Here is a 16393-nt window from a genome sequence, read left to right on the forward strand (position 1 = left end):
AATACATACTAAAAACATTTCCTGTTTGATACCTGTTATTCTCCTCTACAGGTACACAAACACCAACTGGTCTACCATGGAATCACACTGCTTCCTTGTGTGGAGGTGAGGCTCAGGTCTCAGAGGACATAATGCAGTTGGGAGCCACAGTCACCACACTGGAGCCACGCCCTCAGGACCTGCTCCCCTTCAGCTTATTCTATCTGTGGTACTTCAAACGGCAAAACAAACAAACAAACTCCACAAAACAATGTAATAAATTGTTCTTTCTTAATTAAGTTCCCAAGAACTTAGTGGATATTTTCCAGTAAAAATACTGAATGCAATAATTTCTGGTGGATATACATTACTCATCTTTAAAAAGGCTGATATGAGTTCGAGGCCAGCCTGGTCTACAGAGTGAGTTGCAGGACAGCCAGGGCTACACAGAGAAACCCTGTGTCAAAAAACCAAAAAAAAAAAAAAAAGTTTAAAAAGGCTGAGATGCCAAAGAAGTATAAGGCAGATGTTCAAATGCTGCTTTCTTTTGCTTATTAATTCCTTCACTATAAACTGAATACAAGTTGAAAGGCAACCAAACTGGCTACTAAGATAGGATTGCTATTTCCAGGGGGTGGGTTCCTTTCTGAAGTCTCACCTGTCGAATGATACTCTTCACACAACGTACTGGGAGGCCTTGATAGTTGGATTTGATGATCCATTTGAGGAGATGGTGACCAAGTACTTCAAAGACCATGCAGACATCTGGGATGTGGTTAAGGCAGATCTGAGAATGCATTTCCTGAAGTCAGGCAGTTATTAGAAGCATCTTCATTGTATCACTTGTAAAACATTGCTTTCCTAATAAAATAACATATAATACCTTCAAGGTGATCACTTGCTGTTTATCACCTAAATATACAAGATCTGACTTTTTCCACTAAGATTGATCATATACAATGTATACAGCAAACCACCTCAGGAAATCTATCCCTACACCCACTGCTGAAGCAGACGATGAGCATGCATCCTAGCTTCCAAAGGCCAACCTGTGATTAAGACCTACATTGTGCCATGCTCTTCTGTCAGCTGTGCCCAAGGAGAGTGGACAAGAAGGAACCTTCACTGGAAGGGGCTTATTCCACAAGGTGGACGAAATAAGAACTTGAAAAGTTTTTATTGCCTGAATAAATGTCTACTTAATTACATACATTATAAAATAGAATATTGTCAAATGTACTAAAGATATATTAATAACCTTTCTTTTCTATTAGTATTGTATACACGGTGGCACACACAAGTAACACAGTATTTGGGAGGTGTAGTGGCTATTCCTGGTTGTCAACTTGACTATATTTGGAATGAACTAAAATTCAAAATTGGAAGGCTCACCAGTGACCCTTATCTGGAGGCTTGGAGATAGAAGTTTCTGATCTGGATCTTGGTATGGACATCTTGAGGCATAGTGGCTATGGATTCCAGAAGATTAAATCTCCGAGTTCAAGGTCATCTGGGATTAAAGGTGTGGTGGAACACACCTTTAATCTGGGCTACACCTTCTGCTGGAGACAATATAAGGACATTGGAAGAAGGGAGTCTCGATCTTGCTCCTTCGCCTGCTTACTGTGTGAGACTGAGTAACTGCTAGATCCTTAGACTTCCATTCACAGCTGCGACTGAACCATTGTTGGGAGTTGAGCTGCAGACTGTAAGTCATCAATAAATTCCTTTACTATATAGAGACTATCCATAAATTCTGTGACTCCAGAGAACCCTGACTAATACAGGAGGTGATTGACAGAGAATCGTAAGATTAAGATTATCCTCAGCTGCACAGTGAGTTCAAGACCAACCTGGGCCTATAGGAAACACTATCTCAACGAAAACCTATTAATTAATATTATAGTATACAACTGGTAGAGTTGGGGTCACAATGTAATTATGAGAATATCACTATCATTCAAGGCCATATAAGTACCCAAAGGTACTGAAATGGAGATTTCAAACATGTGTCAATGGTTCCAGGTTCAATGTGGCACTGCCATGAGCAGCCAGGATACAGAAATGGTCTACCACTGGATGAACTGATGGGGAGAACATGGCACATGTACACAGTGGAATAGTACTCTGTGGAAAAAGCAGTGGATTTTTAGAACAAAAGGCCTAAATTTATTAGAAATGTGTGCTGCTCAAGGTTTTCTTCTCTAGTAGCAGAATGTAACCATCAGAAAAGCCCCGCCAGAACGTTCTTGGTTCAGTTCTGTAGCTAGTGGATTAATCAATTAACTGAGTTGTTTTTTTAGGCAAGTCCTCAATATGTAGACTAAACTGGCCTCAAACTCAAAAGATATGAATGCCTCTACCTCAAGTGCTGTGGGGTTGAAGGCATGTGCCACCTTTTTAAGACAAGGTATTGCACTGACCCTGGAGTTCACTTATTCAGTTAGATTGGGCTGTCAGTGTTTGTGATGGTTTGTATATTCTTGGACCAGGGAGTGGCACCATCTTGAGGTGTGGCCTTGATGAAATAGGTGTGTCACTGTGGGCTTAAGACTCTCACCCCAGTTGCCTGGAAGTCAGTCTTCCACTAGCCGACTTTGGATGAAGATGTAGAACTCTGAGCTCTGCCTGCACCCTGCTGCCTGGATACTGCCATGCTCCCTCTTTGATGATAATGGACTGAACCTCAACCTGTAAGCCAGCCCCAATTAAATGTTGTTTTTATAAGACTTGCCTTGGTCATGGTGTCTGTGCACAGCAGTAAAACTCTAAGACAGTGTTTTGTTTGTTTCTTTCTTTGTTTTAATGGTATTTTTAGCTCTTTGTTTTTATGACTATTTTACATATACAAGTGTTTTGCCTGCATGTATGTGCCTATGAGACATGTATGCTTGGTGTCCACACAGACCAGAAGGTGGCATCAGATCTACTGAGTCTCACAAGGTACAGTTGTGCTCAGCAATGTGAGTGCTGGAAATCAAACCTGGGTCCTCTGGAAGAGTCAGTTATCTTAGCTGCTGAGCCATCTCCAGCCCTACTCAGTGGATTTTTAAAAATAGAAGCTTTATACCAGGTGTGGTGGTACATCCCTTCAATCCCTTCAATTGAGGCCAGCCTGGTCTACAGAGTAAGTTCCAGGACAGCCAGGACTACACAGAAAAAAAAAAAAAAAAAAAAAAAAAAAAAAGGAGGAGGAAGAGCCACCCTAGTCCAATTACTGACCCTCTTAAGTCAGTGTTTCTATACCTGTGGATTTTGACCCCTTTCAGGTCCTCTATAGCAGGTATTTATATTATGATTTATACTAATAGCAAAATTATAGCTATGAAGTAGCAACATAATGTTATGGTTCAGTGTCGCCACAGCAGGAGGAACTGTATTAAGGGCCACAACATTAGGACGGGTGAGAACCACTGGACATAGTCAGCAAACAGACCACATATTAATGATGGTCACAGGGGATTTCTAAATAGTTCTGAAACTCTTTCAAACATCTGGTTCATGACTAGATGACTAGGGACTTCAGTTGGTGTCAGTATCACAAAAGGGTTGACTTACTAATTTTTTTTTTCTTTTCTTTGGTTTTTCGAGACAGGATTTCTCTGCATAGCCCTGGCTGTCCTGGAGCTCACTTTGTAGACCAGGCTGGCCTTGAACTCAGAAATCCGCCTGCCTCTGCCTCCAGAGTGCTGGGATTAAAGGCGTGCGCCACCACACCCGGCGACTTACTAATTTTTACAACACTATCTGGATTTATCATATCACCGTGATAGCTAATAATATATTTTAGTGAAAACATTTGTAAATGCTTTTGCTCTGTGAATGGCCTTCTATTCTCCAGGCTGCGAAGACAATGGTTTACATCCCAACCTCATTACAAGAAACAGAAATCAAAACCTAAAGTTAGGAGCAGATACTGGGCCAAATCCTAGAATTTCAAAAGGAGTCCCAAATCTCCTCAAATTATTGACACATCCAGACCATGATAGCTTCTTAGCATGTTGCTGAATAGTGTGTGTGTGTGTGTGTGTGTGTGTGTGTGTGTGTGTGTGTGTGTGTGTGTGTGTGTGTGTGTAAGAGCTCTACAAGTTTAACACACAATGAATATAGCTCTCTGTCCTACACAGAAAAGCTCACATGGGTACATGGAGTGTGGAACTGCCTATCTGCCTACTGTTTGGGAGAACGAACGTGTCAAATACCAGTAATCATCTTTTTTTTTTTTTTTTTTGAGACAGGATTTCTCTGTATAGTCCTGGCTGTCCTGGAACTCACTTTGTAGACCAGGCTGGCCTTGAACTCAGAAATCTGCCTACCTCTACCTCCTGAGTGCTGGGATTAAAGGTGTGTGCCACCACACCCAGCACCAGTAATCATCTTGAAGAAAACGCTGATACAATATCAATATTAGTATAGCTGACTAAGCTGCTTATTTATTTTGGTTTGGTTTGATGAGACAAGCTGGCAGTAACCCAGGCTAGCCTCAAACTTGCTATGTAGTGAAACTGACTGTGAACTCTTACACCTTCTGTCTCAACATCTGGAGTTATAGAGATTACAGGCATGAACATCATGGTGGGCTAGGAATTTCTATGAGAAAAAAATAAAAATAAAAGTTTTCTTCTAAAAGAACATGACGGAGTAGGTGCAGGTACTGGATGTCATTCTTAGGCTTAAGCTGAGACTTTTAAGATATATCGATTTTATTTATATGAGTACACTCTAGCAGAAGAGAACCTTGGGTCCCTGTTGCAGATGGCTGGGAGCCACCATGTGGTTATGGGAACTGAACTGGGGACCTCTGGGAGAGCAGCAGCCAGTGCTCTTCACCCGAGTCATCTCTCCAGCCCTGAAGAGGAGACTTTTGTCATAGGAGATTTTATCATATTTTCATACCTTGACATTAAGGTTTCTGGAGTTTAAGGTTAATAAATATGACAAAAAGTGTTGGATCTGCTCCAAGAAAAAAATAACAAAAACCCCAGTGAAGCAGAATACATCAGCCACTCACAGGCACTAACATCTGGGAGTCATGGGGCTATAGAGAAATAGTGCTAGAATACTTTTCCATCTACCATTGCAAAACAACTACAATTACTTTTAATAAATCACTAATATTATAACCAAAATAAAAATTAATCAGGTAAAACAAACAAACAAACAAACAGTAACCAGAGCAGCAAGAAATGAGGACAGTAATGAGAGAATACAAATAATCTCAGTACATTATAGACATGTATGAAAATAAGATAAAATCTCTTATTTGAATAATTAGTAACTACTAATCTCAAAAAAAAATCACTTTACTACATTCAAAAATCAAGCCATCATTTTTTTTTTATATTTCTAAGATGCAAAAGAGTTTTAAAAAGGAAAAGGGGAAGAAAAAAAAAAAAAAAGAACCAAATCCAAAGCCCTATAAAGCTGGACCAGGAGAGGCACTAGTTTAGTAAACTTTACAGTGACCCTAGAGACCTTATACAAAGGGAAGACTGCAGCAATTAAAAGTTTACTGGCAGGCTGGAGAGATGGCTAAGCGGTTAAGAACACCAACTGCTCTTCTGAAGGTCGTGAGTTCAGATCCCAGCAACCACATGATGGCTCACAACCATCCATTATGAGCTCTGATGCCCTCTTCTGGGGTGTCTGAAGACAGCTACAGTGTACTTACATATAATAAATAAATAAATCTAAAAAAAAAAAAGTTTACTGGCACCTGAAATAATACTATATTTTTAAAAAGTGACCCTCCCCCACATACACAAATAACTGTATTATACTTTAGAGATCACACAGCAAAGGATACGTATCCCATTCATGCCTGAGATCTTGAAGTCATCAATTAGCTGAACTACCATGTCTTTGTTTGGGTCACTGGGGTCACTTTCTCGAACCTATACAAAGAAAAATACATAAAAGAACAATGAGGTTTGCATATTGATTTTCGTTTTTGGTTTTTTCCCAAACCAAAAGAAGTGTTAGTATCAGCCCAAGCTGGCCCAAAGCTGAGCAAGCCCTGTGCTTCAGCTCCCCGAGTGCTGGGATTCCACGTGTGCATGACCGTGTCCAAACAGTACACAAGTTTACAGAGACAGTTACTCTACTTGGCATGTGCTGTTCTCCCAGAGGACCTGAGTTCAATTGCCATCACACATGTCTGAGCAGCCTGTGACCACAGCTCTAGAGGAGCCAATGGCTCTTAACTCCAATAGCATACATGTACACACACACACACACACACACACACACACACTTAAAAGTAAATGAAAATGGAGCTTTTCTGTCATTATATCAATCAATAAGGCGATTATTTCAAATAAAAGACTTAGATTTGGCTGGAGTACTGGTCCTGTTCCTCACTGGCTAGAGCACTTAGGAAAGTGGGCCCTATGCCTTGCCTGGGCAACAGACTGGTGAAGGTATGCAGGAGCCCACCCCCACCCGCACTGGCTCTGGCTCTTCGAGGCTGCAACACTTGGTGAACTAGCTGGGGCATACCCCACCTGGCGGTGTGTGTGTAGGAGAGAGCTGGCAGGTTGACCAAGTCAGCTACCACCCAGGCTCAGATCCAGGACTTTGCACTGGCCCACACCAGCATCTACCCTACCTAGAAACTGAAGCTGAAGCACGTGAAGAGACTGGTCCTCAAGATTCAAAGCTGCAGGATCTCCAGGCACAGGGCATCAAAAGGACATCCCAGTGGCATACCAGTGAGGATCCCATATTGCTACTACAGCTGAAGCCAGAGCCTCCAACCAGACCAGCCATCGCTGCAGCGAGCGTGTGGGTGTGAAAGGGTACACCATGAGACACACTACAGTGTCCAAGAGATTTCTCTGTTTTGTTTTTTAAGGTTTTTTTTTTGAAGGGGGGAGGAGCAAGGGTAGAGGATAGATATGGGGGAGCTGGAAGAGTAGGATTGGGGAGCACTAGATGAAATTCAACAATGAATCAATAAAAAGTTTAAAAAAAAAAAAAAAAACTAGATTGAAACTTTAGTTTCACCCAGAAAAATGTCCAGCCAATCAGACCAGGAGCTCTCCATACTTAATACCTTTACAATGACCCTACAGACCTTATACAGTAATAAAAAGCCTCCAACAGTAGTATAGCAGTAATTAAAAGTTTACAGGCACTTGACAAAACACTCTTTTTAAAAAGTGAAAGCAAGAAATGTGTTACAATTCAGAGTTCACAGAGTAAAGGCTATGCAGTAGTCAGTCATTTCCTTTTTTGTATCCCCATTATTGGTTGATTACTTACGCATTTGAGTAGTTTAATTTCATCCAAGGCTGTCTCTGTATAATGCTGGGCACTTTTTACAACTTTCATTGCAACAAATCTTTTCCCTCTTTAGATAAAAAAAAAAAAAAAAAAGAAAGAAAGCATAGTTATTTATATTATCAGTATTAGAAGTGTTGCTATAGTGAGATGTAGCCAATTAGTAGCCAACAAATTGAAGCTGCCAGTAAGCTTTCCCTTAAAATAGCGCCATTCCACTAAGTTGTCTTCATGCTGTGGCAAATGCGCCATTACACACCCACACATGCATCATGTACACATATATGCAGCAATAACATTTAATTAAAATTCAGATCTTTCAAGTTTGAGCAACATAAATAAGTGTTCATGAGTTAGATGATGTCATATATGTTTGCCGTTTCAATTCTCATTAACATAGGGTGGATAAGAAAACTGTCAGCTAACACAGACACTAAGGGAAAAGTATCCCTGTATATTTGTTCATGTGTGTTCATGAGCGCACACACACAACTACATATGAATATATATACTACACAAAGCAACAATGATATTTCCTGCTTTAGGTCCATGTGGCTTTTAACTAATGTTACAGAATAATAAGTTGGAAGACCTGTTCATTTTCAATTTGTATTTGATTTTTTTCTGATATGAATTAAGTAATACCGCTCTGATGTAAAGCTTAAAAACTAGCAAACAGCCATGCGGTGATGGTGCACACCTTTAATCCCAGCACTTGGGAGGCAGAAGCAGGTGGATTTCTGAGTTCAAGGTCAGCCTGGTCTACAGAGTGAGTTCCAGGACAGCCAGGGCTACACAGAGAAACCCTGTCTCAAAAAAACAATACAAAACAAATCAAAACAAAAACCAAAAAAACCAACCAACCAACCAACAAAACAACAACAAAAAAAATAGCAAACAAACTACAATTAGCATTTTTTTAAATATATGTAAAGCATGTAAAAGTAGTGTGATGGTGACAGATCTAGTTTTTTGCAGGGGCCTGTGCCAAGCATAAGTAGTACCATGAATGCCACCAGGGAGCACGACCCTTGCTAGATCATCTTAAATGCAGACGTGGTGGTTTGTATAGGCTTGGTTGGACCGGGGAGTGGCACAATTAGTAGTGGAGCAATGGTAGAGCAGGTGTGGCCTTGTTGGAGGGTATGACACTGTGGGGGTGGGCCTATGCTCAAGCTTTGCCCAGTTTGGAAGAGAGGGTCTGCTCCTGGCTGCCTTCAGATTACAATGTAGAACTCTCAGCTCCTTCTCCTGTGCCATGCCTGCTTGCACACTGTAATGTTTCCTGTCGTGATGAAGATGGAGTGAATCTTTAAACCTGTAGGTCAGTCACAATTAAATACTATCCTTATAAAAGTTGCCATGATCATGGTGTCTTTTTACAGCAGTAAAACCCCAAGACAGCAGATGTACAGCCAAGCACAACTTGAGAGCACATAATGACAAAGAACACTTACTGCATATCCCAGCACAGCCATACAGTAGAAAAGTGCCCCCATCCTAGCTTTCTAATGACATGATATCGACCATTGAAGAGATCTCCAATTTTCACTGGATGATAGCCACCTGAAAAAGAAAAACATCTCAGGAAAAAGACAACAAAGCCAGTTTTGGGTAAATCAGGGCTACATGGGGAGACCATCTTAAAGAAAGAAAGAAACCCCCTGCACACACAAACACACACACAAACCAAAACCAACATCAGGTGGGAGACTCATGCTTATAATTCCAGCACTTGGAGAAGGTACTCTGTGAGTTCAAGTTCCCATTATTTATTGAATTATAGGCCTGTCTAGACATTAGAATGAAACCTGATATCAAACAAACAAAAATCTCAAGATATTTTATCTACTTCAAGATACAAAGCATGATATATCAATGTGAAATGCTGCTGAAGCAAACCACAGGCATCTCTAACATTACACACCTGTGCTGCAGACCACGGGCCTCTCTAACATTACACACCTGTGCTGCAGACCACGGGCCTCTCTAACATTACACACCTGTGCTGCAGACCACGGGCATCTCTAACATTACACACCTGTGCTGCAGACCACGGGCATCTCTAACATTACACACCTGTGCTGCAGACCACGGGCCTCTCTAACATTACACACCTGTGCTGCAGACCACGGGCCTCTCTAACATTACACACCTGTGCTGCAGACCACGGGCCTCTCTAACATTACACACCTGTGCTGCAGACCACGGGCCTCTCTAACATTACACACCTGTGCTGCAGACCACGGGCATCTCTAACATTACACACCTGTGCTGCAGACCACGGGCATCTCTAACATTACACACCTGTGCTGCAGACCACGGGCATCTCTAACATTACACACCTGTACTGCAGACCACAGGCATCTCTAACATTACACACCTGTACTGCAGACCACGGGCCTCTCTAACATTACACATCTGTGCTGCAGACCACGGGCATCTCTAACATTACACACCTGTGCTGCAGACCACAGGTATCTCTAACATTACACACCTGTGCAGCAAACCATGGGCATCTCTAACATTATACACCTGTGCTGAAGATACAATACCCACTTCTGCCTAAAGAAACTAGAAACGGCAGTAGAAATGAGCCTTAAGTAAACCCAAGAAAGAACACGATATGACCTGAAAGGTATGAAATGAAAAACAATAAACAATGAAAAGGACTATTTGAGAAAACAAAAACAATGCGTTTCTGACCAAGGTAATAAGGGGAAATAGAAAAACTAAGGAAACAAAACCAGGTTACAAACATTAGGTACAGTAGAGCCAACTCTGCCAAGTACCCTGAAGATGTGGGAAGGACACAGAACATAAACACACACATGGCTTAGACACAGGGAACATAAGCAACACATATGACATGACACAGGGAACATAAGCACACACATGACACAGACACATACACAGGGAACATAAACACACACATGGCATAGACATGGAATATAAAAACACATGACAGACATTGGGACCATAAACACACATATGACATGGACACAGGGAACATAAGCACACACATGACACAGACATACATACAGGGTACATAAGCATACACATGACATGGACACGGAATATAAGAACACATGACAATGACACAGGGAACATAAACACACATGAGATGGACACAAGGAACATAAACCCGTATGACTTGGACACAAGGAACATAAACACACATGACATAGACACACACCTTTAATGATACAAACAGTGAAATTTGACAACAAAAAACACCAATACTTCAAGAACCCCATTCTTATTTTTAGATTTGAGTTCATTAAACACACTATGATAAAAAAGTGCATAGTAGCTGGGTGTGCATGCCTGCAATCCCAGTACTTGGGAAGATGAGGCAGGTTTGAGGCTGGTCTCTGCTATACAGCAAGACCTCTTAAAAAAAAAACCACACACACAGTGGGAGAGGAAAGGCATGGTGCAATTTTCTAAACACTATGGAAGAAATACTGCTGGCTCTATACAATCTTTTCCATTATCTCCCATGTGAGATGTCTGTCTACTGCACTGTATATATTTATTTTTAAAAGTTATTAAGTAATGTGAAGTATAGACTGCAAGTGACAGCTCCTTCTGCTGAGGATAAACACCAGCAAAGCACACATCTGAGGAAGAAGTGTTTCCTGACTCCCCTGGCTCAGGTAAAGTGTTTTTCCTTTGTTTTTCTTATACCCGTCCATGAAGTCATCTTCTGCTCTGTCACACAACACAACAGAATGTATTTGCTACGTATTTCTCCCTTCTGTTCCCGAAGAGATGGCAAACCCTTAGGAGATGCGGCACAGGCTTTCTATAAATTCGGTATCTTCGGTGGCTTGTACATAGTACTTACTGGGACCGTAACAGACAGAACATATAACAAGCACACAGACATGAATAAGAGGGAGGGGTTTTTGTTACATAAAACAGCAAGTGCAGAGTGTGCCTCACCTTTAAAATATAAGCTAAAATCAGGCTTAGTGACCTGTGTCTTTAATTGCAGCCCTTGGAGTGGATTCAAGTGGAGCTCAGAGCCAGTCTAATCTACACAGTGAATAGTCAGGTCAGGCAGGGCTATACAATAAGATTCTGTCCACAGAGAGACAGGCAAACAAATAAGCAAGCAAACAAAAATCAAAACTTTTTAGGTTATTGTTGTAACAAAGGATGAGAGAGGAAAGCCTCATGAAGAAATCATGGAGATGGGTTTAAGTGGGATAAGTTTTACATAGGAAACAGAGAAATAGACTGGAGAGTTGCCTCAGTGGTTAAGGGTGCTGTCTACTCTTCCAGAGGACCCAGATTCAATTCCCAATACCCACATAGCAGCTCACAACTGTGTCTAACTCCAGTTCCAGGGAACCTGACACCCTCACACAGACATACATGCAGTCAAAACACAAATGTGTATAAAATAAAAATAAATAAACCCTAAAAAATTAAAGAAAAAAGAAAAAGAGGAAGTCACGGGTCTGGCTGAGAAGATCATTCCCAATTATACAAGAGTTTGGACTTAAAAAGAAAAGAGAGAGAGAGTTTGGAATTTGCTTTTTGTGGGGAGAAATTAACAAAGTATACCCGCCACACCATATCTCACGTCTGGACAAGGAGAACCTAATTTACATATACCTCCTCACGTAGTATCCCATCCAATACTACTGCTAAGAAAACTGTAAGACTTGTTATTTACTTGAGTTCATTTAAACAAAATATATTCTAAAGCAGTCTCTACCCTTCCTCAAGTATACACCACACACTGAACTGTGGCCTAACACGATCCCTGCGCAACTCCAGCCTAACCTATGAGTGCATCCATGTAACAGAGCAGCTGGGTCTCAGCCAATAAGGCAGACACCGCCCAAACATGACCATGTAAGGCAACTGGCAACTGCAGGGACCAGGGACTTGCTTGCCACTCCTTGTCCTTCCTGGTATGAAAGCCACCCGCCTATGTGACAGAGTAGGGCATGTCTGCAAGGTTGCCCAGTTCTAACGTTTGTTTTTTTTTTCTGGTCCAAATAATCTATGCAAATTCACAAGTTTTTCAGGCTTTTTGGTTGTTGTTTTTTTTTTAATCTGTAATTTAAGTTACAAGCTTCTTACATATGTCTACATACAATTAAAGGTCAGAGTTTGCTGATTGTTCAAGTGTGTTAATTCCCTCCAAATTGTAGATTAAACAACTAAAAGAGTTTACACCAACATTTTCCTTTTAGTTGTTTTTGTCTTTTATTATTTCTTAAATACCAGATACAACCATTTCTCGCTTCAGGATTTCTTTGACAGAATAATCTAACGCTCCACTCCATGAAAAACACTGTTAAATCATTTATCCTTCCCTTCGACTGAAAAACATCCTCTACAGAAACCAAATACAGTGGGATGTGTGCGCGTGTGTGTGTGTGTGTGTGTGTGTGTGTGTGCACGCGCGCGCATTTTTTACATTACAGGAAAGTCTTCCAGCGATCTAATATATGGTCACACCATCTTTATATTGAAAATTTCAATCTATTCAATATTTATTAGTCCTTGGCAATTTTTATATTTTAACATCTTTGTGGGGACTTATTTACACTTATTATCTCTATTTCACTTACGACTGTTTTATCTGTATGTATGTATACCATGTATTTGCCTGGAACTCACAGAGGCCAGAAGTAGGCATGAGATTTTATGGAACTAGAGTTACAAACAGCTGTCAGCAGCTAGGTAGGTATGGCAACTGAGCCCAGTACACTACAATGTCAACCACGATCCACTGAGAGCACGGAACCATCACTTCTGCCCCATGTTTTTTGTTTTTCTTACTTTTATTGTGGGCAACAATAGAGCAGCAGCACTGTATGAGATCATTAATTTTTACATAATTAAACAGCCTCACATAATTAAGCACTTAATCACCAATTGTTTAATTAAGAACATATGTTTTTAAATATCAGCTTGGACACTGGCAGCTCAATGACTTTCAGCTCATTTCTTAGTTCTTAATTATGCTCTGGATAAATAAAAGTACAATACATCACATTATGAACTGGAAAAAATATATAACCAACATTAGAATAAAAAAGCCTTAAATGGATGTAAGTCCAGTTCAGAAGCCAGAATCCACATGAGAAATACTGGGATTTTCTTTTTAACAAGTAAAAATATTCTTTAATAACTAAAACTGTTATAATAAAAAGAAATAGAAAAACATTTTCTTGGCTATTTAAAGCTAAAAATGACACTGCAATACATTTGAGACTTTAAAAATGAATTAAAAACTAAATCCCTTCATCCAGTCTAGATTTATTGCTATTTCTAAGCTAATTTGATTTGTAAGATAGAAGAGTGAATCAGAGTGTATAGTAACTAACCGGTACTGACATGTCTGCTGGTTAATTTTAACTGTCAATTGTTCCCATAACCTAAGCCACCTGGAAAGAAGGAGCATCAGCTGAAGAGTTGGCTGTGGAACACTGTCTTATCTGTGACTGAAGGAGCATCAGCTGAAGAGTTGGCTGTGGAACACTGTCTTATCTGTGACTGAAGGAGCATCAGCTGAAGAGTTGGCTGTGGAACACTGTCTTATCTGTGACTGACATGGGAGAATCCAACCCACTGGGGATGTTGTCAATATTCGACAAGCATAAAGAAGCTGAATGAGCCGGAGCCAGAGAGAGAAAGCTAGTTAGCAGCACACCTTGATGGCTCCTGCCTCACAGTTCCTGTCCTGGCTTCCCCCAGTGAGGGACTATTGCATTTGATTTACCAAAACAACAAAAAGCAAGCTAGAATAATGTTACAGTACTCTAAAGCACATTTCCATTCATTAAAAAAAATAAAAAGCACACACACACACACATGCCCCATAAATTAGCCTACAGGCAATCTTATGGAAGCATTTTCTCAGTTGAGTTCCCTCTTCCCAAATAACTCTAACTTGTGTCAAGCCGGCATAAAACTATCTAGCACAAGCCCCATTCTTAAGCCCTTTCTTAATTTAAAATCTAAAATTAATTAATACTTCCCAATTTAGTTATCATCTGTTGAGAGCATAGCAAAAATACCCTTGTGCCCACAGATCTCCAGGAATGTGAATCACACAGGACTGTCTGCTCAAGGGAAAGAATGTAAAACCTGTTCTTCCACCCAGAGAGCTGGGGCTCAGAAGTGACGTCGACTTGGTGGTCTGTGTTATATGTTAACCAGGACATACCAAGCTTCTACAACCAAGACCAGAGGTAGCTAGTAATCTAAATGACCCTTGCAGGCAGGAACTCCCCAAGACCCACAATCAGGACCAGAGATACCTAATAGTCTAAATGACCCTTACATTATCCGAACAGCCAGGAGCTCCCCAAAGCTGCCACAACCAGGAACAGAGGTCAATAGCCTGAATGACCTCTATGCTATCTGTATGACTGAGACCAGGCCAGAGTCTTCTTCTGGCCCTTAAACTAGTATAGGTACTATATCTCTAGAGCCCATCTTCTGGGAAGAAATGACACGTACCCTGAGTTGAGTTTCAATATAATTATGCCTCCTTGTGCACCCAGTATTATATTACATGAAGAAACTTTCTACAAATTATACCATATTTAAATTTGCTGGGATAAACTGCCTGGCATCACTTTCTAGAAGGTTTGATCCACATGGATGAAGCCAATCTGAATCATGTTTTCATTCTTACCAATCGGCAGTTCATTTCCCTGCCTGAAACCTACAGGGACCCCCACAATCATCAAAAAGATAAGACACATACCAACTTCTATATTCATGCATCTGGTATCCAATGCTATTAATAATATGGACATACTTTCTTAGTAGACATTAGATTTACATCTATGCCAAATTAAAAGTAGTAGATGAATGTATGCCTTAAGAAAAGTGGTTAGTTAGTATTATCTATGTGTAAGTTATACATATTTAAGAGTCTGCATCATTCTTTTATTGAATTCTATTCCTATATTCCAACGTATTGTCAAAGAAAGCAAATATAATAGTATCTTTTAGACTACCTAATCTTCTGTAATCCTAACATTTTATCCAAAAAAAACCCAATTCCATCCTTTGTATGAATGGGTTTCTGATGTGTTTGTATGAATGAGCTTATGATGTGTTTGTTATGAATGGGCTTATGGTGTGTTTGTAAGCAACAGAGTGACTGAAATAACCACATTGTTTCTGAGAACAGCTCAGAAGTTCCCAGCTTACATATGCATTTGCCTTACAACTCAAGAGTTTCCAGTTAAGAAGCCTGATAATTCTGCTATGAAACAAAGCAATGCACACAAAGAAAATGCATCCATAGCTTCCATTGGCAGGCCTGGACTTAAAGCCTAGTAGAAAGAACTAGGAGCTTTCAGATAATTCTGCACCCTAGCTAGAGTTAACTTGTAGCTGTCAGAGGTTCAAATGAGATCACCAACAGTATAAAGTACAGGCAAACCACTCCAGCTGTTTGTGTGAAACATCTCACATCTGCTCACAGACAAAATGCAAGGTCCTCAGCTCATTATCCTAACTTTGAGAGGTGGTGGAAACATTAGGAATGAGAAACTATTTGGAGGAAACCGGGCATGTGCCTTTGAAGGTAATATGTAGTCCTGCCGGTCTCTTCTTCATACTTATTTATTCTTATTTATTGTTAGGTGAACAAGCTTGTCGTCTTCACATTCCCAGTACCATGGTGTCCTACCTCACCAGCCCAGCATCCACGGAACCAAGGGGTATGAACAGAAACCTATGGAACCGAAAGCCAAAACAATTCTCTTTAAATTGTTTGTGTCACGTATTTTAGTCACGGGTATGTAAAGAAATTACACACAGAGGCGATTTAAAGCTTCCCCATAGGCCCAGTTTGATACATGATGATAACCAGAACTGCCCTGGCTAAACCATGACAAAGGTCACACACAGCGACCTCACTGATTCAAAGCAAACACGTGCCCACAGTCCTTAAAAGCCTAAGTCAGTATTTCTAAAAGTCATTAATCTTTTCCTGTAGGCTTTTCAAATTATCATATTTCTTCTCCTCTGCCTAAAAACATGCTTAGATAGCCTACCATAAAGACAATGTTCCCTTCCTCTTACCCAACTACATACCCATCAGTGTACTTCTGAGGATACCCCATGCTTCTGCATAGGTTACTGC

The 16393-nt window shown here is 40.5% G+C and overlaps 1 protein-coding gene across 42 annotated transcripts in view; it reads right to left on the minus strand.

Moving 5' to 3' along the window:
* Positions 1 to 16393, minus strand: part of Srpk2 (serine/arginine-rich protein specific kinase 2) — a 181287-nt gene that overhangs the window by 36382 nt on the left and 128512 nt on the right. For 35 of the 42 annotated variants that reach the window (NR_152854.1, NM_001359176.1, NM_001359173.1 and 32 more), the window contains 4 exons: positions 8718 to 8826; positions 7243 to 7330; positions 5786 to 5873; positions 638 to 744 (listed from right to left, as the gene is read on the minus strand). Coding sequence is in view for 41 of the 42 variants with exons in the window: in NM_001359173.1 (NP_001346102.1) it covers positions 638 to 744; positions 5786 to 5873; positions 7243 to 7330; positions 8718 to 8826 (392 nt within the window). In the remaining variant the exon portion in view is untranslated. Of the gene's footprint in view, positions 1 to 637; positions 841 to 1371; positions 3168 to 5785; positions 5874 to 7242; positions 7331 to 8717; positions 8827 to 16393 lie in introns of those variants that run through there. The other 7 variants (XM_017320775.2, XM_011249759.3, XM_017320772.2 and 4 more) reach the window with 5 other exon arrangements.

This window comes from Mus musculus, chromosome 5, assembly GCF_000001635.26.
Source record: "Mus musculus strain C57BL/6J chromosome 5, GRCm38.p6 C57BL/6J".
NCBI lineage: Eukaryota > Metazoa > Chordata > Mammalia > Rodentia > Muridae > Mus > Mus musculus.